The sequence below is a fragment of the Malurus melanocephalus genome, unplaced genomic scaffold (assembly GCF_030028575.1).
Source record: "Malurus melanocephalus ecotype Western Australia unplaced genomic scaffold, MMel_1.1 scaffold_654, whole genome shotgun sequence".
Taxonomy (NCBI): Eukaryota; Metazoa; Chordata; class Aves; order Passeriformes; family Maluridae; genus Malurus; species Malurus melanocephalus.
In genome coordinates this window covers 286,117-311,587 of record NW_026623886.1, presented here as the reverse complement: position 1 = coordinate 311,587, position 25,471 = coordinate 286,117, and the positions used below count along the sequence as shown (strand labels likewise).

General features: G+C 50.5%; 3 protein-coding genes and 1 long non-coding RNA gene across 4 annotated transcripts in view; 1 reads left to right on the top strand and 3 right to left on the bottom strand.

The window, feature by feature from the left end:
* CUNH8orf33 (chromosome unknown C8orf33 homolog) overlaps positions 1-227 on the bottom strand; it is a 10,149-nt gene extending 9,922 nt beyond the window's left edge. The window contains exon 1 of the mRNA XM_057383706.1: positions 173-227. Coding sequence (XP_057239689.1) covers positions 173-188 — 16 coding nt within the window. The 5' untranslated portion in view covers positions 189-227. The remainder of the gene's footprint in view (positions 1-172) is intronic.
* On the bottom strand, positions 102-8,688 carry AMDHD2 (amidohydrolase domain containing 2). The gene is made up of 11 exons (XM_057383707.1): positions 8,542-8,688; positions 7,882-8,018; positions 7,065-7,204; positions 6,663-6,717; positions 6,035-6,247; positions 4,924-5,012; positions 3,814-3,958; positions 3,459-3,566; positions 2,704-2,772; positions 2,167-2,268; positions 102-1,770 (listed from the first exon to the last, which is right to left on the bottom strand). Exons 1-11 carry the CDS (start codon positions 8,622-8,624, stop codon positions 1,682-1,684), a joined length of 1,230 nt encoding a protein of 409 aa, XP_057239690.1. The 5' UTR covers positions 8,625-8,688; the 3' UTR covers positions 102-1,681.
* On the top strand, positions 8,684-14,461 carry LOC130583987 (uncharacterized). Its single transcript, XR_008966476.1, has 3 exons — positions 8,684-10,093; positions 10,362-10,472; positions 11,564-14,461. It is a non-coding gene; the product is annotated as an uncharacterized LOC130583987 (long non-coding RNA).
* ATP6V0C (ATPase H+ transporting V0 subunit c) lies at positions 14,107-25,471 on the bottom strand. Its single transcript, XM_057383709.1, has 3 exons — positions 25,120-25,471; positions 16,062-16,245; positions 14,107-14,939 (listed from the first exon to the last, which is right to left on the bottom strand). Exons 1-3 carry the CDS (start codon positions 25,193-25,195, stop codon positions 14,735-14,737), a joined length of 465 nt encoding a protein of 154 aa, XP_057239692.1. The 5' UTR covers positions 25,196-25,471; the 3' UTR covers positions 14,107-14,734.

The window sequence follows — 25,471 nt, the reverse complement described above, 5'->3', positions numbered from 1 at the left end:
GCGCCCGCACCAGCCCTGGCCCCTCASATGCCAGCTTAACACAAGCCATGCCAGCACGCACCACCATAGGCAGGYAAAAAGGGTTCATGCACGCCTACAGGTACTGTCTAATCCCATTTCTATTATATATTTCCTTTTGATGATTTAATTTTGTAAATAAAAAGTTAGACACCTTCTTTTATAGGCATTTTTTTCCCCCTTGGATTGTTTCCAACAGCCGGAAGATCTCTATGAGGTCAGTACTGCAGCAGCAGAGCAGGTCACAGCATAGGGTTTGATGTCGCTCAAATGCTTCAAACCATGGAGGTCATAATTTCTCTTGACATTGGAAGGTAATGTTAGAAATTCTCCAAGGCTGACAGTGATTCCAGGAGGGYTCTAAAGTGCTAGGAAAGCACTTCCAAATGTTGCTTAAGATTATAAAATGGTACTGGAAAAATCAGCACACTTCTGCCAATCCCAACCAGATTTCTGTCTGCTTTACAATCTCCACTTGCTGAGACTTAGATGTTGTCTAAGCSCTCCCCTCACTACAAAACCACCTCGTTAGTTTGAGCCTTATTCAAGGTTGTCTTGAGACTTATCTCGAGGCTTATTCTGAGTGGCAGTTGGGTCAAAATCAGCATTAGTCCTCCCATACAAGTGTCCAAGCATCAGGAAGAAAGCTGACAGTCAAGTACTGGAGAAGTTAATGAACACAAAATAATGAGCTGTCGTACTTGTCTTGAAAGGCCAGGATCCTTTGCAGCTTTCATCTCCCTCAGTGTCTGAGCTGGACTGAGGGCTTGTGAGCCTGTCACCACCAGTCTGGATCCATCCCCTAATGCAAAAGCTSCCCATCTGTGTGGCCTGAGGAATGCATAAACCCATCAGATCATGCAAAGGCTCTTCTTGATATGGCTGGCAGAGACTGCAAAACCCATCCAGACAGAGCAAGGAGTGAAAGGAATATTGTTTTCTGTGGCAGGATGGTGTCCACGTCTCCAGCTCKGTGGACTCAATGCCCATGCAGGGAAAAGGCACAAAGGACCAGCAATGCCTTGGATTTGATCTCTGCCCTGAGGATTCAGCCCCACAATGGCACAGAGTCRGCGAGCTGTGGCAGCCTTGCTCCGAGGACACATGACAGAAGGGCTTTTCAGAGATCTGAACATTATCCTCAGCTTCTGCTGACACAACAGAAGCTTGTTCACAGGAAGAGCTGTGAGCTGAGCTGGTGGAAGCTGATGTCTAACAAGTCATGGCTGCCCAGGAGTGAAGCAAACATCAGGCAGAGGAATGGGAATGGCTTGAGCCTGCCTTGGGAGCAGGGCAATGCTCCATATGTGCTGTATAAAGAGTGCAAAGGTTGGGACAGTTCCTCATTGCTGTCAGATAGCGACAGGAGCACCTGTCTCAGGGCAGGACAGCTGTGCAGTCCCATAGGTCACTCCAAGACTGGCATTCCCTGCCAGTACAGAGCTGCCTTCTTTCCCTATGCCACCAACTGAGCACCAACAAATTTGTGGCAGGCATGGCTATCACTGGAAGCTGGAAAACGCAGCTCTTTGGTGTGAGGCTCCTYTGAGAGAGTGAGAGGAAGGAATTGGGGGAAAAAAAACAAAAGAGAGAAGTGGAGTGGTTGCCAGAGCTGCTAACCACAGTGCCAGGGAGCCTTAGAGGGCACTGGGACAGCCCAGTGTCACATGCCCGACGCATCCTGTCGCCAGACCTCCTCGCCGGCGATGTATGTGGCTTGCACATACAGGTTGTCATTCAGCATCAGGAAATCTGTGTTGGACAAGAGAGAAAGGAAGCAGCTGTCAGAAGAATGGAGCTGCTAGAGCTCGCAGGGGAAAGCTTAGTGCAGTAGGGAAGGGCTTCTCCCCATCCCAGGATGGCACTGCAATGCAACCCTGGCAATGGCAGCTCTGCTCTCTGAGATTTTGGGGGTTTCCCAAAACTCAAAGGGTTCCCCATTAACATCCAAGGGAAAAACCACTGGAGCAAAAGCCCAGAGCAAATCCCAGGTGGAACAAGTCTCCCTGCAGCTTCCACTGAAACAGGGGTGAACATGTGCTTACAGCAGCCCCTGCTTTGCTCCAGCATTTGTGAGCCCTGACACAATTGTCTCCATACCCACACCTGCTGTCCCCACACCAACACGTGCTGCACCCATAGCAGTACCTGCATCCGAGTCATAATTCAGTGTCCCCTTTTTATGTTCAATCCCCAGGAGCTGGGCAGGATGCAGAGATGCGGCCTCCAGTGCAGTCTCTACTGAGCACCCTTGCACAGAGAATTGRGGAGAAGTTAGGGCAGCCACAGCCCCATTGCCAGAGCAGCCCAAAGCCCCCTGGACAAGGCAACTGTTGACCAGACATGAACCTGAGCTGGAACACCCTCAGCACAGCCAGCTGGAGCTGGGAAGGGAAACATCCCTATAGGAGAGAATAGGCATAGAAAAACTGAACACCTAGGGTATGGAGAAGGGAAAATAATTCACTTCTGTGAGAAAGAAGAAGGAGAGTTCACCTCTCATGAGTTCTACAGGTTAAATTAAACTTCCCTTCAAAAAGGGGCTTATCTGAGGGCACCGGTCCCAGCCCTTCTCATGTCTCAGGTGAGAGGGAATGTTCCTCTGGTGGAATGGGCACAGCTGGCAAAAGCAARACCTCCTGTGTCAACATAGGGAGCAGCAGCTTGTGGACAAGGCTCCCTTACCTGTGGCTTCTTGGAAGTGTCGCACACACGTGTCCATGGTTGCCACGCTGCCACTCAGGGTCTTTGTGCCTGGGAGAGGAACAGGATGGCACTGAGTAGCTCCCGCAGCTCACAGTAAGAAGCAGGGCACTAGGGAAGCATAATGGGACCAGAAGTGCAGAAATCTTGGGTGGCAGGAACAGCAAGCTGAAGGGCCTGCAGCCACWTCCTGCTGGTGCACAGGAAGAGGTACCTGAGTGTTACCCCCAGCTCCACCATCAGACTAGCTAGACTGGGTGAAACCAGCTCACAATGCAGGTATCTGCTGCCAGAGGAAGGGAATGGAGAAAGGAATGAYCCTTCTGTGAAATACCTCCCCAGTCTTCATCTACTTGGGAACTTGAAACGTAAGGAATTTAGCTAACAAGAAGTGGTAGTGTTATAATAAAGAAAAGGGACAATAAATATCTGTACGATTTCTCTGTCCTTACTGACCCTCTGAACCTCTGGCACCCTTGACACTGGGCAATGAGGCTTTTAAAGGTGTTGCAGAGAGCTACAACTGGATAGATTCCTCCACGAGAGYGGCACATTTCTCTTTACCAGGAGTTTCATTCTCCCCAAGGCTAAGTCACTGCAGATCTACCAGACATCAAAACCCAGGAGGGTGGCACAAACACTGCCACACACAGAGAGGGACAGCAAGGTGTATTCTGCTCCTCAGGAATGGTGCCAGTGGCAGCACTGACCCCAGCTCTTCAAAAAGAGGCATTTACCTGCAATGTAAGTATTCAGCCCATCGATCTCCACAACCTGCTGACCCAGCGTGTGCCGACCTGGTGCGAGCCCCATGCCAGCGATTGCATCTGTCACCAGCACCAGGCCTGCGGAACACAAGGAAAGGGACCGTGTCAATTTGGCAGCTGATTTTGCTGCAGTCCCAAGCATTGTGCCGTGTTGGCCCTTCTGGAGAGGGACCACGTGTCTCCAGCCACATCTCAAAGCAAGAGGATTGAGGGATTGGTCACATGGCTGGGACCTTCCAGGCAGCAAGGGCAGCACAAATGTCTTGTGGGAGATGGTGCAGTGCTCGGAGTGGCTGGTGACACTGTGGGGACTGTCATGGCTCACCTTTGGGGTGGGCTCGGTGGGCAATGCGCAAGGCAGCAGGGTTGGTGTGGATGCCATCAGAAATCATGCCATAGAAGACTCTCCGCCCAGCAGGAATCTTGTCACTTGTCAGCAGGCCCACAATGCCAGGGTCACGGTGGTGGAACTGCCCAAGGGAAGAGAGGGAACAAGCTGTGGAGGATCACCAGGACACTGGCGGACGCTCTTCCCCTCAGGGGATGCGGCTGCCATCTCTGTCACACAGTGCCTGGCATCTTTACCAGGCAAACCTGAGCATTGCCTTGAATCASAGAATCACAGGATGGTTTGATTTGGAAGGGACCATAAAGCTCATCTTGTTCYACCCYCTGTCATGGGCAGGGACACCTTCCACTACCSCAGGYTGCTCCAAGCCCTGTCCAACCTGACCTTGAATGCTTCTAGGAATGGGACAGCCACAAATTCTCTGGGCAGCCTGTGCCAGGCTCTCAGTACTCTCAAAGCCAATAATTCCTTCCCAATATCCCATCTAACCCTGCCCTCTGGCAGTGAGAAGACATTTCCCCTTGTCCTGCCACTTCAAGCCCTTGTCCARAGCCCTTCTCCAGTTCTCCTGTAACCCCTTTAGGCCCTGGAAGGGGCTCTGAGCTGTCCCTGGAGCCTTCTTCAGGTGAACACCCCCAGCTCTCCCAGGMTGGCTAGAGAGCAGAGGGGATCCAGCCCTTGGAGCATCTCTGTGGTCTCCTCTGAGCTTGCTCCAGCAGCTCCATGCCCTTCTGATGCTGGATCCCAGGGCTGGTGGCAGCTCYGCAGGTGGGGCCTCACCTGAGTGGAGCAGAATCCTCCCCTCCCCTGCTGCCCACACACAGGAGAGGGTCTGGGTGCTCACAGCCAGGGCAAGTCCAGCTCTCACCAACACTTCCTAGTCCTCAGTGTAGAATTTCAAGAGTCTGCTACAGACTTGACTCTCKTTCAGATACAGCAGTAGGAATGTGAAGCCAGAGGTTCAGTGCCAAAACCTCATTGCAAAACATGGTACAAAACCATCTGGGGAGAACACAGACCCATGGGGAGCAGCAGAGAAAGACCAAAAGCAGCCATGGAGCAGGACAGGTATCTCTGGGGACTCACCGGCAGCATGGCGTTGAAGAGGTGAGTGATGAAGGTTGCTCCGTGCTGCACAGCCTCCTCAGCCTGGGACAGGTTAGCCACCGAGTGACCTGAACACAGAGACCAATGCCTGATTTCTCTGCCCATCTCGCCACTGATTTCCCTACAGGAGTGAAGATACTCCATCACGGGACTGTGCTCTAATGCCCACCTTGGCCTGAGGTGCAGCCTTGACACAGATGTGTCTGGCCATGACCTGGGGGGGCTTTGGGGGTGSTTGTTTCACCTGAACTCCTTCATTGTTCACATCATAGCTATCACAATTGCTGCCTTGCTCATGGCATTTTGCCTTCAGTCTCGGTTTGAGGTCCAATGACACGCCTTTCTGCTGGCCTCAGACAAGTGAAGGTTTTGTAGAGTGGTATCAGGGAGTAGAGAGAGTGGGGACTTCGCCAGAAAATACATGGGAATGAAACTATCCAGAAAGAAAATTCTGTTTCCTCAACAGGACAGCAGCTTTGTGGTCTTTGTGGCCTTTCTGGATGTGGGATAAAAGATATGCTGCTGAATGCCCTTCTCACCTGAGGTTTAATTTCACCCTGAATAACTTTCCCCCTTTAAAAAGAAAACGACTTCTTCAACAGTCTAAGACAAAGAACAGTTTGTGAAGCAAAGGAAAAGAAAACTGCAGCCAGTTTTAAGTCAGAGGCCAGTTGCTGGAGGGAGAGGTTCCTGCAGCACTTCCGGTTGAAAAACAGAGTTATCAAACCAACAGTAACCTTTGGAAAATGATTTCACCTGTCAAATAAGGCCTAAAGCAGTGGAACTTCAGAGTTTGAACCCTTCCACATCATCAGATCTTAAAGTAAGACTGCTGCACTTCCCTGTGTTAGAAYAGCACCTTGTGTTTACTGCAGGGGCTCCTCAGTTGATAGAAACTTTGGCCCTTGCCACGACAGATTGACAGCATCAAGCAAGGTCCCCATTTGTGACAGGTCTGTCMTCTCCATACAGGCCAAGCAAGAGAATCCCACCCTGTCCAGTTGCACTGAGACAGTGTTAGAGATGCCACAGAGAGAGCTTAGGGAGGGGCTGCCAGAGCCCCCCAAGTCCTGGATACCCCAGCCCTTACCCAGGGAGACGCAGATGCCCTGCTTGGTGAGCTCCTGGATCACCTCACTGCTCCTCCTCATCTCAGGGGCCAGGGTTACTATCCGGACACAGTCCAGGGTGCCGTAGGTGGCAAGCAGGTCCTGGAAGGCACCTGCCTCAAAGGTGCGGAGGCAGTGCTCTGGGTGAGCCCCTTTCTTCTCCTTGCTGATGAATGGCCCTTCCAGATGGGCTCCTGTCCAAACAGGAACAAAGAGCCATGACCCTTCCTCCYCCTGCCAAGGACCAAGAAACCTGCTCTGTCTACTCTGCTCCAGTCAAGCTCTTGCCATTTTTCTGCAGTAAAACACATGGCTCTGAGCTCAGCACAACAAGAGATGCAGTGCTGGCCACTGGCCAAGCCAAGCCATCCCACCCCACTGCCATTGCCCCAGGGGGCCCAAAGGGGATGGAGAGGTGTGTGTACAATGGCAGAGAACACAGCAAAGGCCAGGCACAGCTTGAGGGAGAAAGTRGGTCTGTGCTTACCTGTGCATCCCTCCCACCAAGAGCTCCAGCCCCCATTTGTGCTCAGTAACTTTTTTCAGCTCAACCACGAACAAGATAATTGCTCACCTAKAGTAGCACCAAAGAGGGACAAACTGACTTACCCAGGACACCTGCTCCATGGGCTCCACCATTTCTTACACTGATCTGAGGGAGAACCTAGAAAAGGGGGTTCGTCAGACATGGCATACCAGACACAGCCCCCCAGCCTGCCAAATCAGACCCAAACATCAGGTCCACAGGGAGATTTGTAGCTGGACTGCTTGGGACCATCACAGCCCACAAAGGAAAAACCGTCTCCAAGCCTTGCTGTGCAGAGCTCACCTGGGAAACGTGGSTGTCTCAGAATTCTAAAGGCTGAGGGCAAGAAACCCAGGGTAGAGTCCAGCTCCTCATGCCCATGGCTTTTCTGCCCCAGCAGCTATCCCAGTCTTGGCCCACCCACCTCCTGATATCAACCTCAGTCACTGATGACCCTGCAGATGGGAGGGGAGAAGGCCCCTTACCTGGTGGTACACAGATGGAGGAGAAGTCACCAGGGTGGGACAGAAAGAGGTCACTCCATGGGAGAGGATTTTCTGACTGACTAAGTCAATCCCTGATTTGAAGTCATCYGTAGCCAGAGAGAAGTCCACCCCGAAGCCTCCTGCACCATGAACAAAACAGGGGTGAAACTGCAGCTTCCCYAGTGGATGTTTCCCACACAACGAATGAACACCAACGATTTTGTGTGACTGGAGGGAGATGTTCCATTTGTAGGGTGCTAATGCAGAGGGTTCCACCAGCACTTCTGTCCTACATTCCAAGGTTCCACAAGTACAAATCTCACCATCGCTGCCTCCCTGAAGTGCTCCTCCCCACAGCACCCCAGTGTTTTGCAAGAACAGCCTTTTTATTTTGATGCAGGGCAAAATCTGAGGATTGCCAGCTGAACAGGGATCTGACTTCCAACTTTAACTACCAAGAATAAGCCCCTCTTTCCTCCAGAAGAGAACTATTACAGGTAATGTTTGTTCCCTTGGGAAGTCTTGCCTTCTCCTCCCCCACCCTGGAATGGGTAGCGAAAGGTAGGGAAGTACAGGGACAGGATAAAATACAGATAAAAATGATTTCAGAGGAAACCCTCACCTGGCCAAAGGGGATCACTTACACAACAACAGCAACCACAGGCAAAATTGCTCTTTGTCATTAGTTGGCTGACTCACACCTCCCCAGAACAGCTGAAACATGGCCACAGGCAGGACACCCACAGCAGGGCTGGGGGTCAGGGATGGATAAACCCAGGATGCCCCCAGTCCATGAGCACATGTGGTTTCACTATACCATTGATCTGGACATCGATGAAGCCTGGGGTGATTATGCTGTCCTTGCAGTCCAGCTGGATGTCAGCAGAGCCCTTTTCGTCAAAGAAGAGTTTCTCTGGGTTGAGGATCTTCCCCTCACGCACCCACAGGTCCTCCCTGGAGGGACAGTCACACACACCAAGCTCTGGTGCCTTCTGCAGCACGTGGAGCAGGTGGCTGTGCCCCAGTGACGGTGATCCAGGGCAGAGTGGATCCCACTGGCACCTCCAGCCACGGGYTCTGCCATGTGTGCCAGGGCACAGCTGCTCTTCCAGCTGGGACACAGCGGGCAGTCCTCTCTGCCTGGCTCTGGCTTTATAAAACTCACAGGAACGGGGTTTTYATGGGCTGCCCCTCAAAGGTGGTGGTGATGGCTAAAGAGCCGCGGGGCTGGCAGARGAGGCAAAACGAGAGGGACTGTACACCACACCCATCCCCTCTCCCTCCAGAAGCTGGCAGGAGGGACATGTGATGGTGGGAGCGCGGTGGGGGAAGAGGCCAACAGCCCGCCAGGGGGAATGGCGACCATCCCTGGGGCACTGCAGGTGGCTTGGCAGGTCGGCAGCCCGTCCGGGAGGCCCCACACCMCAGGCACCGCCGCAGCTTCAGTACCCCAGCGGCCTTGGTACCCCCGCCTCACCTCTGGAGCTGGTGGTCCCKCAGAATGCGGCAGTTGGTGAACTGCACGATGGGCGCGTCCGAGACGGATTTGTTGGACGGCATCGCGGGAATCGCGAACYCCACAGTGTCCGGCGAAGGGGGCGGGGAGCGGGCGTGGTGGAGCAGGGCCKGGCCGCGCTTCTGTGCGAGCGGCTACCGCGGGACTGGACAGCCGGTGAGGGGCGGAGGCACCGGAACACCGCCCCGGGGGTAGGCGGAGGCTGAGCGCTCTCCCTGTCCGGCGCTCTGAGCCGAYGCTGTGAAGAACAAGCCCCGCGGGGCCGTGCGACCGAGGCCCGCCGCAGTGCCCGACGAGCGCTGGGCCCAGTGCAGTGTCCCCGGTGTGGCGTCCCCGGGGCCGGGCCCGGGAGCGGGGGGCGGGACCCGGGAGCGGGGCCTGGCTGCGGACTCGCCCCGCAGCGCCGCCTGCTCCCATCACGTGAGCGCGCTCAGCACGTGCCGGGATTCCCCGCCCGCCCTGCCACACGTGACTGGCCCCGAGGAGCTGCCATCACGAGAAGGGCGCCGCCATCTTGAGAAGGTCGGCGGCGGGAGCCCTCCTCATGCGATCCCACCCTGGATCCCCATCGTGAGACCCGATCCTGAACTCTGATCGTGAGACCCCATCTTGAACTCTGATCGTGAGACCCCATCCTGAACTCTGATCGTGAGACCCCATCGTGAGACCCCATCCTGAACTCTGATCGTGAGACCCCATCGTGAGACCCCATCCTGAACTCTGATCGTGAGACCCCATCGCGAAGCCCCATCCTGGCACCTCCATCCCAAGACCCCCATCCTGACACCTCCGCCCGCTGCCCCGATACAAGAGGGAAGCTGACGAGACTCAGTGGTTCCACCCAGCTGATGTGGGCTCGGGCACTGCTGATGAATCTCTCCCAGGAAAGATAAATTATGGGGAATAYAATTATGTATGAATGTAACATCCCTGTCTGGCCTGGAATTGGATTTTAATTAGATTTTCTGCTATGCTTATCATTCCRTGATGTCAGTGCTTGTCCACACTACAAGCTGCCCCTATTGTCAACAGGATGCTGGGGAAGGGGCCTGAAAGGGAGGGATAGGAATGATGCTGGGAAAACTACATCTCTCTGCCCTGCTTATTTGTCTGTGAAGGAAGGGTCTATCCAAGCTGYTACATCCAATTTGGATGTCAGAAGGCATGTGTGGCACTCAAAACTGCCTGTGGCCAAAACAGGTCCCTTCCCCAGGAACACACAAGCTGACATGGCTGTGACAGTAACTTCAGCTGGCAGTGGAAGAGATGCTGAAGTAAAGGCAAATAYTGACTGCACAGATAGGAACAACCACCTTAAATATCCCACCCCAGGCCCACCCAGAGCAGTGACAGAGCTTCACTTGACAACCCTCCAGCCACACAGCTTCAAGGCTTCCTCAGGCTGCCAGTCCCAAGCCTGAATCAGAGTGCTGAGACCGCCTRGTTTTCTGCACTGCTGGGAGAACAGAACAGCCCGTGCCAAGCAATGAGAATCTGTTCCTCGAGGCTATAGGTATGTCATCCAGCCCAACCTATGGCATGTACTGTTAAAGTCTTACCCCTTTGGATGTTTTCCTTTTATTTCTCAGCATTAACCCTYTCTTGCATCACTAATACTGCACCCTCCTCTAACAGTCATTCCATATTCTTTCTCTCTGCTGCCCCAGTAACACACTGAGGGAATCACAGGCTGTAGTTTCACTTGCATTTTCTTTAGCAAATGTGGGTTTTCTTTTTCTTCAGGTCGAGTTATTTTTAACCTGGCTCAATTCCCAAATTAGGTTYGCTGCCTGGCAGCAAGAGCAGTTGGACCTGCGCACTTAGGAGAAGTCAGGGAGCACRTGGAGCAGCTGTGGGAGCAGGACTAAGGCTGATACTGCTGCTGCATGAAGGTCTGTTGAAATATAGCCTTGTCTTTTGATTTTCACAGGCATTCACAAAGATGTCTAAGAAACTGTCCCAAGACACACAGGAGCCACAAAGGCTGCTTAGAACAGGCTGCCTTTGTTGGGGATATACACATTTCCCAAGATTTGTCCTCAGCCTACCTTACGCAGACAACYATTAGGAGAAGGTGGCTGAATTCACTCTCTGCTACTTAAGTCACTCTTTTACTCTCTGCCAAAGGCAGAGGAGGAAAGCACAGGTGTAACAGCACGGACAGGGAAGTTCAAAGTGCCAGAAAAGGGTACAGAACTTACCCAGTCCCTGGTATCCCCTTGATGAATCCTGAAGAGCAGCTGTGGTGAGAGCAGCTTGTCCCCTCAGCAAAAAGAAAATGGCASATTGGCCATTTGTTGTGCAGAAGCTGTGTCCCACCTAGCTTGTCCTCTCTCAAGTCAGAGTGAGTTATCAGGGGTCTGTATGTACCTTGTGGGTACAGTGTGGTGCCCCAAGAGCCTTGGCCCTTATACTCTCTAAAGCCAGGGCAGGATTTTTCCTTGTGTGCTTTTGTGTCATGACACAAGAACCAGCTTGGCAGAAACCCAGTGATACAAGCTGCAAAGCTGTGGCTCTRAGGAGCTCATTGAAGTGTGTCTTGCAGAGAAAATAACAGCATTTATTAGCTTTAACAGGAAAAGAAATGGAGAAGCATTTTGGGACACAATCCTTTGACCCTGAAACAGAAAATTCCCACTGCAGGGCAAGTGGCATTGGGAAGACTTGCTCTGGGTTTAATTATGTCAAGAGAAAAAGATGGTTAWTAGCTGTAAAACTAAAGCCAGAGGTGGTAAGTCCTGTATCAGAGACAAGTAACTCTCACCTGTGCACAGMAATGGTTAGGACAGTATGGCTGGCTGGAAACAGCAGAATGCCCTAAAATCAGCATCCCTATGGCCAGCCTGGGGAGGAAACTAGGTTTACTGAGAGCTGAGGTCATTAGATGTGCTATTACTCTGTAATTGAAAATGGCAACTTKGTTTCTAGGATCAGTTTCCTATAACAAGCTTTTTATTTCCCCAAACCTTATTTACTTTTCCAGGTTACYATGCTTCTCTGTAAACCAGACCTCCCTGGGAAAGCCAATCCCTGAGCAATCACAGATAAAACCGTGATACTTAAAAACGATTCTCCAAACAGCAGTGAAAGCAAATTGCAGCCTTTGGGGAAAAAAAAAAAACCCAAAAAACCAGTGTGAAAGGGTTAATACAGAACAAGGTCAGGAGGCTCTGTRAAGGCATTGTCTGTGCTGGCAGCTCTGGCAACAGGTCCTGAAGCTCCCYAAGCCTGCAGAGCCGGCTGATGGCCGGGTCCCTGTGCTGCTGCTGCTGCTGCAGAGGCCCCGTTCTCTCTGCAGGGCTGACTCACTGCAGCGCTCCTGGCCACGCACGGAGCACCACAGCACCGCGGCTGCGCTGGCACAGCCACCCCCTTCCCYGCTTCCAAACCGACCATCGAGTCAATCCCTGCCAGCTGGGACTGCGCTCTGAGCTGCCATGCTCCTGGCACTGAAGGAATTTAAAAAACCRCAAAGGTCCCTACTTTTCCTTATGCCCCGAATCACTTGAGAAATGTGCTGATGCAAGAGCACCAATGAAGGACTTGAAAAGCGAGTTTTCACCCAGGAGTCATCACAGAGGATTCAGAGCATCACTGTCACGGCTGAGGCAGCATGTGCAGACTGTTAATTTGACTCYGGGTGTATTGCAGGTACTTGGCACAAAGCGATCCTCCCCCAGTCTGTGGTCACTCCAGCTCTGTTCTTCTTGCATGGGTTTATATATTAATGACAAAGGCTTCATGATCCAAGGCATGAATCAAAATGCCATTGAAGGGATTTTGCCTGCACTGATTTTCTAAGTACTTATTGTCTCTGCACGATGTCACCAACCTGTAAGGGATCTTAGGGTGCCTGAAATGTGGGGCCTTTCAATTGCTTACTGCAYGTGGAGATGAGAGCATTTAGCTGCTCTCTTAAACACAATTTGCTCACGTTCTTGTTAACTGGCAAAAAGACAGGCAGCAGGGTCCCCTTACAGAAGGTAAGACTGGGTATTAAGCATATTTGCAACCCCAGCCAGGACCCTCTCCTAGCCTGCCACACAAGCCAAATGCAATTCCTCTCACCAGAACCGCAAGCTGGACGCAGCATCCTCTCCAGAGCCTGGATTCAGGATTCACCCCACAGCTGCAAGCCTGTCACACAGCACCAGGAAGGCCCCTTCTACAGTCACTATGAGAGACGATTAATCCACAGATTCCATAAACCTTTATGGACCCCGGGGAAAGCCTACTTCAGAGGTTTAGTCTACTACTTTTGTGCATGAATGACCAACACCATTGTGATCAGGAATTTCCCTTTCCCCCAGGCACTGCTTCAGCAGGCATCCAGTACTTTCCTTCAGTCAGCTTACACCTCTGTATGGCCCCACCACCATCTCTGCTCATATTTCCACAAGGTAAAGCCCTTCCCAAGCAAAACCAGCCCAGTCCAGCCCAGCACCAGGCAGTTGAGAAGCAACTGCAGAGAAATCAGTGTTTTAGCAGAGATTTTAGCAAAGAGCAAAAAAAAAAAAAAAAAGCCAATTACCTTCTTTAATGATTATTGTTATAACTACACCCTGACAGAATGACTGGCTCATAGCCAGAGTCTCCTGAACACCCAGAAGGTGCACACAGTAACACCAGGCCTGGGCAATGCCCGTGCCAGGTTAGAAGCTCCAGACAGCTTCACTGAATTCCTTATGCTCTGGCCACAGCTCTTCATAGAACTTGCACCAGATTCACAGGATCGGTACCTGAGTCAAACACACATCTTCATTCCCAAACAGGTGACAGATCCCTCCACCTGCACCAGTTTCGTTTGATTTCAAAGGCACTGCTAGCACAGGTATCTGTGTAATAACATTTTGGCTTGAACAAGGCAAAGCCTGACCTGTTCTCCAAGGTACAGACTGAGGATTAAGGTGATGTACTTCCCAATGCTAACTGGGACCAAGCTTTACCACTGAAAGGGTTCAACACGCATTTTCCACATAAGCTCTCAAATCCTCAGGACAAAGGAAGCTGCTCCCGCACTCAATAACTGCAGCAGCAGAATCTCCCAGCTCAAAATGTCCTGATTTAAAAATTAAAAATACAAGTTCTTGACTGAAGCCATTYTGTTGATGAGACTATTGTTGAGGTACTTCAGAGGCAATTACTTTTCACAGTACAGCTTCTAAGGAACTCAGCCTCTGCAGGGCCAGCACRAGGACAGGCTGCCCTGTTTCCTGACAAGGCAGTTCCTCTCCTGGTCACAGGCTGAAGCCTGTACCCTACCTCCCTTGGTTACAGGGCACCACCCTAAGCCAGATGTACTGATCAGGGTGAGCATAGCCATGCATTCCCGCTCACCATGAATACAGCCCATGGCAGCAGCTGCAAACCACATTGCCACTGCTCTGGAGAAAGTTTGTGGCAGAGGTGGCAGCATTACTCCTGCAATGCTGCCCAGTCACTTCAGGAACYTGCCTCCCCTGAGGTACCCTGCCCTCTTCCCAAAGGAGCAGCAACAGCTGGAAATGAGAGCCAGGGACTCATTACAGCAATGTAGTGAGGAAGTTTTATTTGGAAACATGGTAGAAGTTTGTAACCCAACACTGGGTGCACGACTGATGCCGGAGCATACGCGGTTACTAATGAAACACAGGAGTGTTTCGGACAATTGCTGTAATAAAACACAAAATTCTCATACTCCAATACCAGGACACTACAGCAATCTTTAGAATCAAAGTTACATCCAAGGAATTCTTTGCACTTACAACTGACCCCACAGTGTAATCTACCTATATATAAGATTAATATATATAGCATGGGAAATTGAAAATCCTTGCTCCATAGATGTATGAACATGTCAAGTCTTTTATAAATAAACATCCAGTGAAGAGAAAAAATTACATTTCTAGTTCATATTTATACATAAAATACTAACAGCAATGGGTGGAAAATTGCACATGGGCCACCCCAAGCCATGCAGCAGGCTTGGAGCAGCCCATCCCAGTTAATATTGAAGTACACACAGGACAGACGAGTCACTAACATATATTGCGCATTTACAAGAGATCAACTACCAAATTGGGACAACTGTACACATTGGAGAAACCATTTTCATTCTGGAGCTTTTTTTTTGTTAAATGTAGATTTGTTATCTCTTTACATCATACCACAACATTTACTTCGTGGAGAGGATAAGGGCAACGATGAGGCCATAGAGACCCAAGACTTCAGCGAAGATCAAAATGAGGATCATCCCCACAAATAACCTGGGCTGCTGTGCTGTGCCCCGGACACCTGCATCACCCACGATGCCGATGGCAAAACCAGCAGCCAAACCGCTGAGACCCACACTCAAGCCAGCGCCCAGTTGAAGGAAGCTCCTGTGGGACAGAGACAGAAGAGTTTCAGTGGCAAGGAACAGAACACCCAGCCTTAAGCCTGTAACTCTTGCAACAAGCCCGGTGTGTCTCAAAGCAGATGCTTACTGGCACTCCATACTTTGGCACTTAATGAAATGGGCAGCAGTGGAGGATCTTCACCTGATGTTCAGGGGTGGCTCATACACCAAATTGAGTTACTGGGCCTGGAGTTCACATGGCTACCAGCTTGTCTGCAGCCACTTCAGCCATCTGCAGGCTCAGCAGCACACACTAGCACTTGTAGCAATGCCTGTCCCACAGTGCTCTGTAGCCTGTTAGGAGCTGCCCATCTCCAAYCTTTAGCAACCTTATATACAGCCACAGCACATCCTGATGTCTTGCACTGTGGGAGCTAGGCAGGAATAATCTGGTTTTCCAAGGAACGCAGTCCTGAGGAGCAGTCCCTTATGAGTATTTGCCCACCTGGTAATTGCAAAGGACCATGAGTATCTGGTGTTTTAGAYCATGTCTTGTTAGGCCAGCACACTGCTCAGAGGTACAGCCTGTACAGCAACAGAGATAACGGTCACACTTCAGCAGCACTGTTTCATTCCAAGGGGGCTCAATCACACCAGGTCCTGCTATTCTCAGATGCCAAAAGCAGATTAAGTTTCAGACTGTAGCTGCTATAGAGGCCTGATGTATAGCTCAAGGATTGATTTACCAGCACATAAAGCAAAAGCAGTATTAATTATTCACTTGCATCTCCCAGGCAACAGCAGAACTATTTAGACAGTATYGGAAAGACCTGTGCATCCAGGTCTAGAGTCCAGCACCATGACACAAGCTTTGCCTCCTATSCCAGTGCTGCCTGTACACTGCTTCTTTCAAGCCACAGCCCCACCACATGAACAGTGGGATGCCCAATTGATTTGTGACAGCCAGTGCAGCCAACTGAGTAGGCAGCTCCACTGGGGCTGAGGCATCCAGCAGTACAGCTGGAATCCAGCCCATGCTCTTAAGCCTAGCCCAGGACCATTCAGCACTGCCAGCCCTTCCAGGGGCCTCAAGCCAACACCACCTACACACGGAGCATCAGTGATAGGACAATCTGAAACAGAACTGCCAGATGTAGCAACTTACTTGAATAGCGTGATGGTAGGTGAGAGGGCGTTGGCAATGAGCACTGCCACTACGAGGCCATAGATTGCTATAATACCCGCCATGACCACGGGGATGATGGACTTCATGATCAGCTCAGGCCTCATGACAGACATGGCTGCAATACCTGTGCCACTCTTTGCTGTTCCATATGCAGCTCCCAAGGCTGGAAGAGAAAAAAAATGCATTAGGCACATCCCCAAATACCATCTCCTTCACTAGGCTGCAGTTAGAACAGCTCAGTCAGCACAAGGAAGGATTGCAAAACTCACACAGTCACTTGACAGCCAGGAATACTCCCCTAAGGGATGAGGAAGTGACCTACCCAGAATCCTAGACCAAAGATGAGTAAGAGGTGCTGTTCAAACACTACTGATTACAGAACATCTTCCCAGGCCAGCTTCACAGCAAGGCACACACCCCCAGCAGCCATCCATGGTCCTGCTTAGGGGCCAAAACCCAAGGTCCCAACTGGAACTCCCACATCTGTGCCCTCCAGAGTCCCCACTGCAAGGCTCAACAAGGCACATCTGTCTACCCCAGCAGAGTACAGATGAGAGCTGGGTTTCAGAGTCACTGAACTTCGAGCCACCCGAGCCAAGTTCAGATACACAGATCACCTTGTGGGGTCTCTTCTCCCACAAAACCCATTTGCTTATGCTTTGGCTCTGGAGTTAAATGTGCCACTGCAGCATCATCAGACACACTGAAACAAAACAAACTCAAATATTATCACTCCATGTCATTCCTTGGAGAAAGGTCACCCTTCTCCATGTGCCAGAACCTCACCTGTGAAGGATTCAGGTCCAAACACTTTTCAATCTAACCACTGAAACTATGAAGAAGAGTTTGGCTTATATGTTAGAGAGGACCACAATCACCTTACACCTAAGGTTTACTCATCATCTCTCTCAACATAAGCATGCAGAGACCTGCACAGGATTCAAAGTAGATGATGGGCTTTTCACCCGCACCCGAGACCTGCTGGATGAGTCCAAAGCACTACCCCAAAAAAAGTAACTCTTGCCCGGACAACTTTGTATTAGTATCACAAAAGCTTCCTCAAATACCTCATTCTTTGATTCTGCAGTACTTGAAAAGAGCCCTTCCCTTCCAGTCTTACTGAGGAGYATTGTGGGAACCTCACAGTTTCCTACTGCACTCACCATCACCCTGAGATGACATGCAGGTCAGCTGCCAGCCAGGAATAAGTCCCTGAAACAGCAGTGATAGGCATATGGTAGGGCAGGCAGTCTCCTTTTCTGACACCATCAAGATGATATTTAGAAGTCAGTCCTTCTTGGCAAGAAAATGTTCTTTCATTTGTTCGAAAAGGCTACTGGAACGTATTTAAACCATGGGCATGTAAAGTCTTTGTACTGTTCTGAGACTTACTAGTTGAGCTTACTACACGCACAGAAAACTAAGTTTTCTCCAAGGGAGATCTGCTTGTTCCACAAAGAGCTGTAACTGCCTTAGACCAGTATACAAGTGCGAAATAGTGCACCTTGTCCCAAGAGTTGCTGGAAGGTATTTGGAGGAGTTTGTACATATGCTTTCCTGCTTCTCGCTCAGCATTCCTGTAAAGCCCATCTTTGAGCATTCATCCTCCTGGCTTGGCACTAAAACTCCAGACCATTCATAAAAGCCATGTTGCTGCACTAACACAAGGTTCATTATCAGATGGAAGTTCAGTTTCAGTTACAAAAACTTGAAGGGGAAGTCTCATTAATAACTACCAATTTGTTCTGTGCTAGCAAAGCTCTTGAACCTTGACTGGGACTAGGTGATGTAAGGGGCTGTTTTGGGTAATTCAGAACTAGAATACAACTTAGGAAGCTTGAGCCAGGAGCAGGTTCTATCTGTAAATGTAAGCTGAGCCTGGAAACTTAGCATATGGACTTAATCAGCCATTTCAGCTGATGGCTCTATTTGGGGTCTAGCCATTAGGAAATCTAGAAGGAAATCACTGACTTGAACTAGAAACCATTTTTGTTGGATGAAGCAACTTCTAAGAGCTGGAATTAAGGCTGAATCCTGGTTCCACTATCTACCCTGGGTATAGAATTTAGCAGAAACCGCTTCTCCTGTCTTTAATCTTTTACAAACATCTTCAAAAATGCAGAGGTTCATGAGGGAAGTTCACTATTTAAAGTTAGATTAGTCATTACTTCCTCCAAGCCTGAAGCTACTTGAGAATGTTGCAATTAATGCAGTGATGCAGTAGAAAAAGTGATTTTGTAATCCCAATTATAGAAAATCAGCTTGCTCAAGCTTTTGTGGAAGGGCAAAACAGCACAAGTTTGTCAGTTCTCAGTTAAAACCTCAGAAGAAGCCAGATCCTATGCCYTGAACTTGTTTTAGACACAGTTCGAAAGAAAGCCTATGCTTACCAATCCTCACATGACAGTTTCAGATGTCACTGAAGCTCTACTGAAGTCCCACTGGTGGACAATCACAGGGGGCACACAGAGCTTCAGAACTTGGCCTATCTGCTCCCAAGGAAGCTTTTATCAGCACCTCGACCAAGAGATATCTCCAGCACCTTACAAGGCAGCTTAACTGCCCTTCACTAGCCTGKCAAGTTCTCTTTGCATCTTTGTCATTATCCCAGCAAGGTGGAAAAGACAATACCTGCTTCTCAACATAAGCCAGCCTCTAGTGGCACAGCCACTCAGTTCTGGGCTATGGACACCCTGGACAATGTTCCTGCACACCTTCACTTGTACCTCGTGGCAGCTCTGAACAACTGAATCATGTACTCATCTGCTACATTTAAATATCCCTGATACATTGGAAGGACATTTTCCATCATGGTGAACAGGGTTTGAGGACTCTGTGGCACACACTGGAAATGGGGCAAGAGCTATACCTCTGCTACACACAGACTCTGGGGTTTTGTGTCAGATCATCCAGCTCCCTCACCTCTAACATACAGACCAAACAAGCTCCAACACTACCCTTAAAGAGGTAGAGCTGTGATGGAACTCTCAAAATATTTACCTGGCAGGTGGACAAGCACTCTGCCTATCTAGTTCACTAGAGAAGTAATCCATGCTGGTCTCTAACCAGGAACTGTGCCATTCAGAAGCTGAATGGWGTTACAATACAGGGAAGTTGCTTTGCACATAATTGAAGACCACCTACTATCAATAAGCATATTTCAAAGGTTAACTTCCTTGTGAAAAGCTTCTGAGTTACTCCTTGAACTCACGACCCACAGTGGATTTATGTACTGCTCCTGGGGGCAAAATGCTCTCCCCTCAGGGCAGAGGATATGCTGCCTGGCACCTCACCATATCTGTCCCCTTAAAAGTGAGAGCAGAGGGAGTGAGGCTGCACAGCTCCAGGATCAACTATGAACCACAAAGTCACTTGCCAGATAGGCTGTAGTGTCCAAGACTGAACACTAGTCAGAGTTTTGCCTGTTGCCATGGCTTTGCATAGACAAGGCTCTGCCAGCAGCCTGCTCTTCAGACCAAGGGCAGCCCCAGCATCAGAACCAACCTCTTCCAGCTCCAGCAGGTGACTGTGCTCAGTCAAGTKCCACATCAAGAACAGTAACCTTGCAGTTAAGTCAGATGCAAGCCACCCCCTCGATRAAGAAAGAGGCTATGGGGAGCCTTGCAGTCAGGAGATCCAGTAACACAGATCCAGTTTCACCAGCTGATACATTCAGATGGRCTCAGCACCAGTCACATACACTTCAGCAGCATTTGGTCCATTCAGRGCCAGGGATTCCTCCCATGTCCCACCATGGAGAAGCAGGTTTCCACATTGCATGTGAGTGATTTCCAGAGCACTAACATGCAGAATTCCTCTGCATTRGAAGTAAGCTAGTAATAAAAGTCAGATTTCCAATTATGACACCACTGGCTACCATCACAGAAAGCACGAATGACGCTTTGGGATGAGCACTTACATCTGGAGCCTTTTAAAACTAATCATTAGCAAATGGGCTGCCCTCTGCAGTAGGCAGGCTTCCCTGGGAGCAGACAGGCACCAATTCACCAACATCTCTTCATCCCTGAGCAGGCTGTTCTTAAAAGGCTGGAGAAATGTTAGAGGTGATATCCAGGTCAGGTACAGTCCTTGCTTTGCCATGCCAGAAACCTAGGCAATTCCAAAGAAACAGGCTGCTTCTCACCAGCTGTCCCTGCCCCCTCCCACTTAGCAGGTCCACCTCAGRTTACAGTAATGGATACTCTTGGAAAAACCCTGCTGCTCTGCCCAGGTGCATCTCCACAGAACAGACAAGTCACATTAGGCGAACTGTACTGGAGCATCAATTCCCATCACAGAATGGGATGAAGCCTGGCTGTAGCCAGTTCCCTGGTGAAAACCCTAGGGGTAAAAACAAAGCTGCCCTACAAGCAGCTGTAGATTCTGAAAACCTTCAGTGAGTCACCTGTTTTAGGATTAGGGACAGCTTTTTATTCTTCCCTAACATAATGAAAGGGTGTGGGGATTYCCACCAAGCTTGGTACTGTCAGCCTATAGCATTATCAAAAATTCTGCACGACTGGCAGTCCTATTRCTCTTGTCAGCATATCTTAAAACTACCAACTTAAAAAACTAYCAGCTCCTTGAGATTGTTGCTGTAATAGCAGCAGTTCAATGAAAATAAAGGCTCTGCCAGTCAACTCTCCAAGAGCTCCTGCAACTGGCACTCTGGATTGTCTGACACAGCATACGGAGCTCTTTTGCTCTTCTAAGTATGGTAAAGCACTTACACTCCTGCAAGCAGTAAAGTCCATCCAGCCACTTGTTACCTATCTTCATCACATCACATCACACAGGCTCCCTGCTAACACCTTGAAGATGACCCATTTCACAAAGTGGGTGACCAGTGTATTCCAGGTACTGACTGGCAGAGTAGTGTTACTACCACTCAGTAGAACCCCTTTCCAACCAGCAGGTCTCAGGGAAACTCGGAGCACTCAGCAGCACCCACAGCTCTGCTGCCCCATTGCTGTGGTGTGGGACGTCCTAGACTCCCTGTCTGCATCCAGCAGACACTCCGATGGACACTCCTGTGGCCAGARCAGCCTGACCTGAAGCCTCATGCTCACAGGATTCACAGTTTGAAGGAAGTGAGCTTGGTCAGTTATGCCTCACTGGTGAAGCACAYACTGCTGTAAACCATTGCTTCAAGGAGTACCCAGTCTGGTCAGGCTGGAACATTGTTCACATTGCAACCTGTGTGTGCAACCAGTCCGGCCCTGGAGATGGAAGAGGCCAGCTCTAGGAAGCAAAAAAGGAAGCTGGCCAAGAGGTTCTGAGGCAGCTGTCATCCATGTCCACTGCTGCCTCCCAGTGCTCCTACAAGTGGGGAAGTGCCTGCAGGTTGCATAGTGACTCCAGGGTGAGACCGGGATCCATCAGGAAGCCGCAGAACGAACTGCCATRTAACTGCTTGAGCCATGTTCTGCAGAACCCTTGGGTTATACTGATGATCCATTTCATTTTCAAATGCCCCCAAGACTACCATTTAATGAGAGGAAATGATGCCCTTATTGAGATGCCTCCATCATTCTCATGCTGTAGAAATACCACCCACCTCACTTCTGTTACAGCACTTAGGTCTTAGCCATCCACTGCTTTACCTGCTGTTAAGGACGAAGGCTTAAGTTAATCTCTACTGCAGACAGTCTGGTAGCTCAYACACCTGCCCACATCACAAATATCCCCATTTGGAGCAGAAAATTATCTTGAGCTACACTCTGCCATTTCATTTTTACCTGCAAGCTGCTCTGTGCAAAGCAAGCGGCTCTCCTGTTCCACTTCCCCACCTCTCAGACAGTATTTTGGGAAGCACAGGCCATTTGCTTTTTAGGATGCCAGTTGTTTATAGTCACAATGCCTTCAAGAATCAGACTGTACAGTGCTATCAGCTGCATCAAGCTACATGTTCTGAGCCAGCTATTTCACCACTGAGGTACCTTAAGARCCAACCAATTGCTATAATATCTAAAGCTCTAGTTTAAAAGAAAAGTACTATTTCATTAGCTCTGCAGCAACAATAAGAAGACAGGACTAATTTAATACTGCTGTCTAGAGTTCTCTTCATAAGGAACTGTCTAGCTACTTGGCAGCGCAGCAGGTACTGAAGGCACTGAATGTCCAGCTGGAGTTCAGGCCTAAGGACAACTCCTCACACCATGGAGGGCACAGTGGGAACACCTGCAACAGCTTTGCACAGAGCACCAGCACACACAGAACCAGACAGCTCTGCCCCAACACACTTGTCCATTCTGGCACACTCAAGTTGCATGAAAAAGCAATAATTCAATCGCTCAGCAGCACCTGATCCTGAGCCCCCACATTTTACACATGGGAAATAAGGAACTGCGGCAGTGAGAACAAGTTGTAATCTGCAAAGAACCAGACAGGCTCGAAGATGGCCAAGGTCACAGCAGCCTGATCTTGTCTCTTGCTGACCAGAACAAGTTTTGCTATCTATTTACCATCAGCAGGTAATGCTCACACGTCACACAGGACTGCACAAAGTTGCTTGTTTTCACATCAAACTAACCTGGACAGTACAGAACCTGAATATGTTTACTAGAAACAGGTCTTGGAACTAGAAGCTTCAGAAGACTGTGATCTTTAGATACAGCATGAGTCAGACATGAGCAATGCACTAATATCACACTCAGGACAATTTGAGAGTTTTACACTGCTTGCCCAGATTTAGCTCCTTACTTCTAAATCAGGGCTTTTTTTAAACAATTAACATACAAATAACATCAGAAAATGCTGTGGTGCCACAAGCCCATTACAAAACCTACACAACATTACATGTTTTAGTTTATCCTATGTTGACACCTCTGCCATATTGCCTTAAAAATGCAAACTGCTTCACTGAACASTCACATCTAAAAAACTATTTCCCATCAGAAGTATCTTTAACCTATTGTACACCGCCTGAACCCATCACTAGCCCTGGCAAGAGTACCTGCATGGCTCAGACCTGCTGGTATTACAACATCACTGAGGTCATGAAAGACCTCTAAGTTCACTGAATCCAGGACCTCCTGACACAGATTCTGCATCAAGGACCTCTCACAAACCAGCTGAAACATGACAAATACCAAACCTTCATCAATACAGCTTCTGCACTGACTTTGCATTCCCCTACTCAAACCTTCCCCTTGCAATACCTCAGCACCATGTTGTCAACCCTGCAACTTCTAGGAAAGGCTTCCCTGCTGGTTCAGACATGCCAGCACCATTCTGAATTCCTGCTGAAGCACTGACTCAAGTCCCTATCCCTCACTGTTGTTCCAGCAGAAGCGCACTCGCACATCACAAACCTGGTGTCTAAAGCCATGCAGCCATGTTCTTTTGCTTCCAAATTGAGTCTGCAAGAGGAATCCAGCAACTCCTTCCTTGGACAGGAAGCTCAGTATTTTTCAAGACCACTTTACAAAAGACAGTGAACTGCTGGCTATTTTTTCCYAACAAGTAACTAGGTCTTAGTTTCTTCCTCCATTATCGTCACTAGTCAAGAGGCACGGAGGTCAGCAGTCCCAGCCCTAGCTCTGATGGCAWTTCAACCACTGAGTTTTCAGAAAAACCCTTACCTGTCAAGTGTGATTACAATGCTTGAAATCCAAGCTGGCAGGTCAGTGACTGCCCTCACCATAGACATCTGCATCCCACCACTGAGTACAAACTGAGCAGGACTGAACACAGCCAACCAAGCTTCAGTTTTATCTAAAATCAAACTGGTGTGGAMCCAGTCCATGATGCTCACACCAATGAGGCTAGACAGCTTCCTCTCAAACACTAGTTTCAATCCACTGTCTGCTTAGCTGTCTGCAAGATTTCATGTCCTGCACTGATCAATCAAGAACAGCTTCCCCAAATCTGTCCTACAGACCCAGCCACCATCCCAGAGGCCTTCTTAGAACAATGAGACCTCAAACATATCATCAGCTCAATACAACTCAAGCTACAACCAATTCAATACTAGAAGGTTTTGATTCCCCAACTGAGAAACAAACGARGTGGGAGATAAAAGACCAGTCAGTATGTTCATGTCTGTGGAGACATGTCCTAAGCCTTCAGAAGGGTAAGTCGAACTGATACCTAGCTGTTTTATTCCCAATTACTGTAACATCTACATCTGGGAAAAAAAACAGCTGAAGCCTTCCCCATGTTACATCCCAAATGGAACAGCAGGTCTGCACCCATCAGGGACCAGCAAATACTCTGCAGGAACAATGGTCATCTTCTGCAGGAGGATTAACCAGGCTCTGAGAGACAAGGCATTACAGGATGGTCTTTCTGGTGTAAACCAGCATTTATGGTCCCTGCATCAGTGCTCCTTCAGCACGSAGAGCGATGCCGCAGGATGACCCAATTTACACCGCACTGAACTGGCAGCCTGGAGACGCAGAAGGACGGCCATGGAGCAGGGCTTCCCCCCCAACCCCAGCATCCCCGCTGCAGGGGCAACTCAGGAGCCCATCCCTTCCCTGCAATGGCATTAATCTCTCTGAGGCATATCTGCCCGCCAAGCGACCGCACGTTTGTTTAATCCCGTTAAAAACTGGTATTTCATTGTCCGTGGAATGGTTTGAACATCGACCATGTCCGATTCACAGCGGGAGATGCGCCGTCGCGYCGGAGGTCAGGGCAGGCAGGGCCCCGGGGCCGCCGCGGGCAGCCAGCGCCGGAGGCACGACAGCCCCTCCGCCCCGCTCCCGCGGATGCAGCGGGAGCCCCCGACCCGCGGCTGCCCGGAGAGGGGGATGGGGGAAGGACGGCCCGGGCGCCGCCGCCGCARTCACGTGGCCCCGGGGGCTCCGCCGGCGGTGACGTCACCGGCGCGGACCCTCCGCTGCCCCCGGATGCAGCGGGGGGAGGCGCTGGGGGGCCGCCCCCGCCCCCGAAGAATTCCAGCCCCCGCCGCCGATCGCGCCCCGCCAGGGCAAGGAAATGACGAGGAAAGAGGAACTGCTTCCCCCACAYCGTGCTCTCCCTCCTCCCCACCCTCTCCCCGCCCCCCCCCCGGTTGCCGGTCGGTGCTCACCGCTGAAGACCATGGCGGCCGAAGCGCCCATCACGGCGAAGAAGGAGGCGTACTCGGGGCTGGCGCCGGAGGACATGGCTGCGCGGGCCGGTCCGAGCCGAGGCGCCGCTAAAGTGGAAGCACGAGAGGGCGGGGGAAAGGCGGAAAGCTCCGCCGCGGCGCCGGTCCTCGGCGGGCAGCGCTCGGTCACAAAATGGCGGAGGCGAGGCGGGAGCGGGCGGGGCGGAGGAGCCGGGGCAGGGGTGCGGGGCGGGAGGGCGGACAGCGGCAGAGCCGGGGCGCGGAAGCTCCGTCCCGGCGGGAGTGACGGCGGCGCGCGCGCTGCGCCCTAAATACGGCCTCCGCAGGACAA

Coding starts and splice junctions, on each gene's coding strand:
- ATP6V0C (XM_057383709.1), bottom strand. CDS start 25,195: ATGTCCTCCGGCGCCAGCCCCGAGTACGCCTCCTTCTTCGCCGTGATG. Junction 16,246..25,119: donor GGCCGCCATGGTCTTCAGCG/GTGAGCACCGAC, acceptor TTTCTCTTCCAG/CCTTGGGAGCTGCATATGGA. Junction 14,940..16,061: donor CCTACCATCACGCTATTCAA/GTAAGTTGCTAC, acceptor TCTGTCCCACAG/GAGCTTCCTTCAACTGGGCG.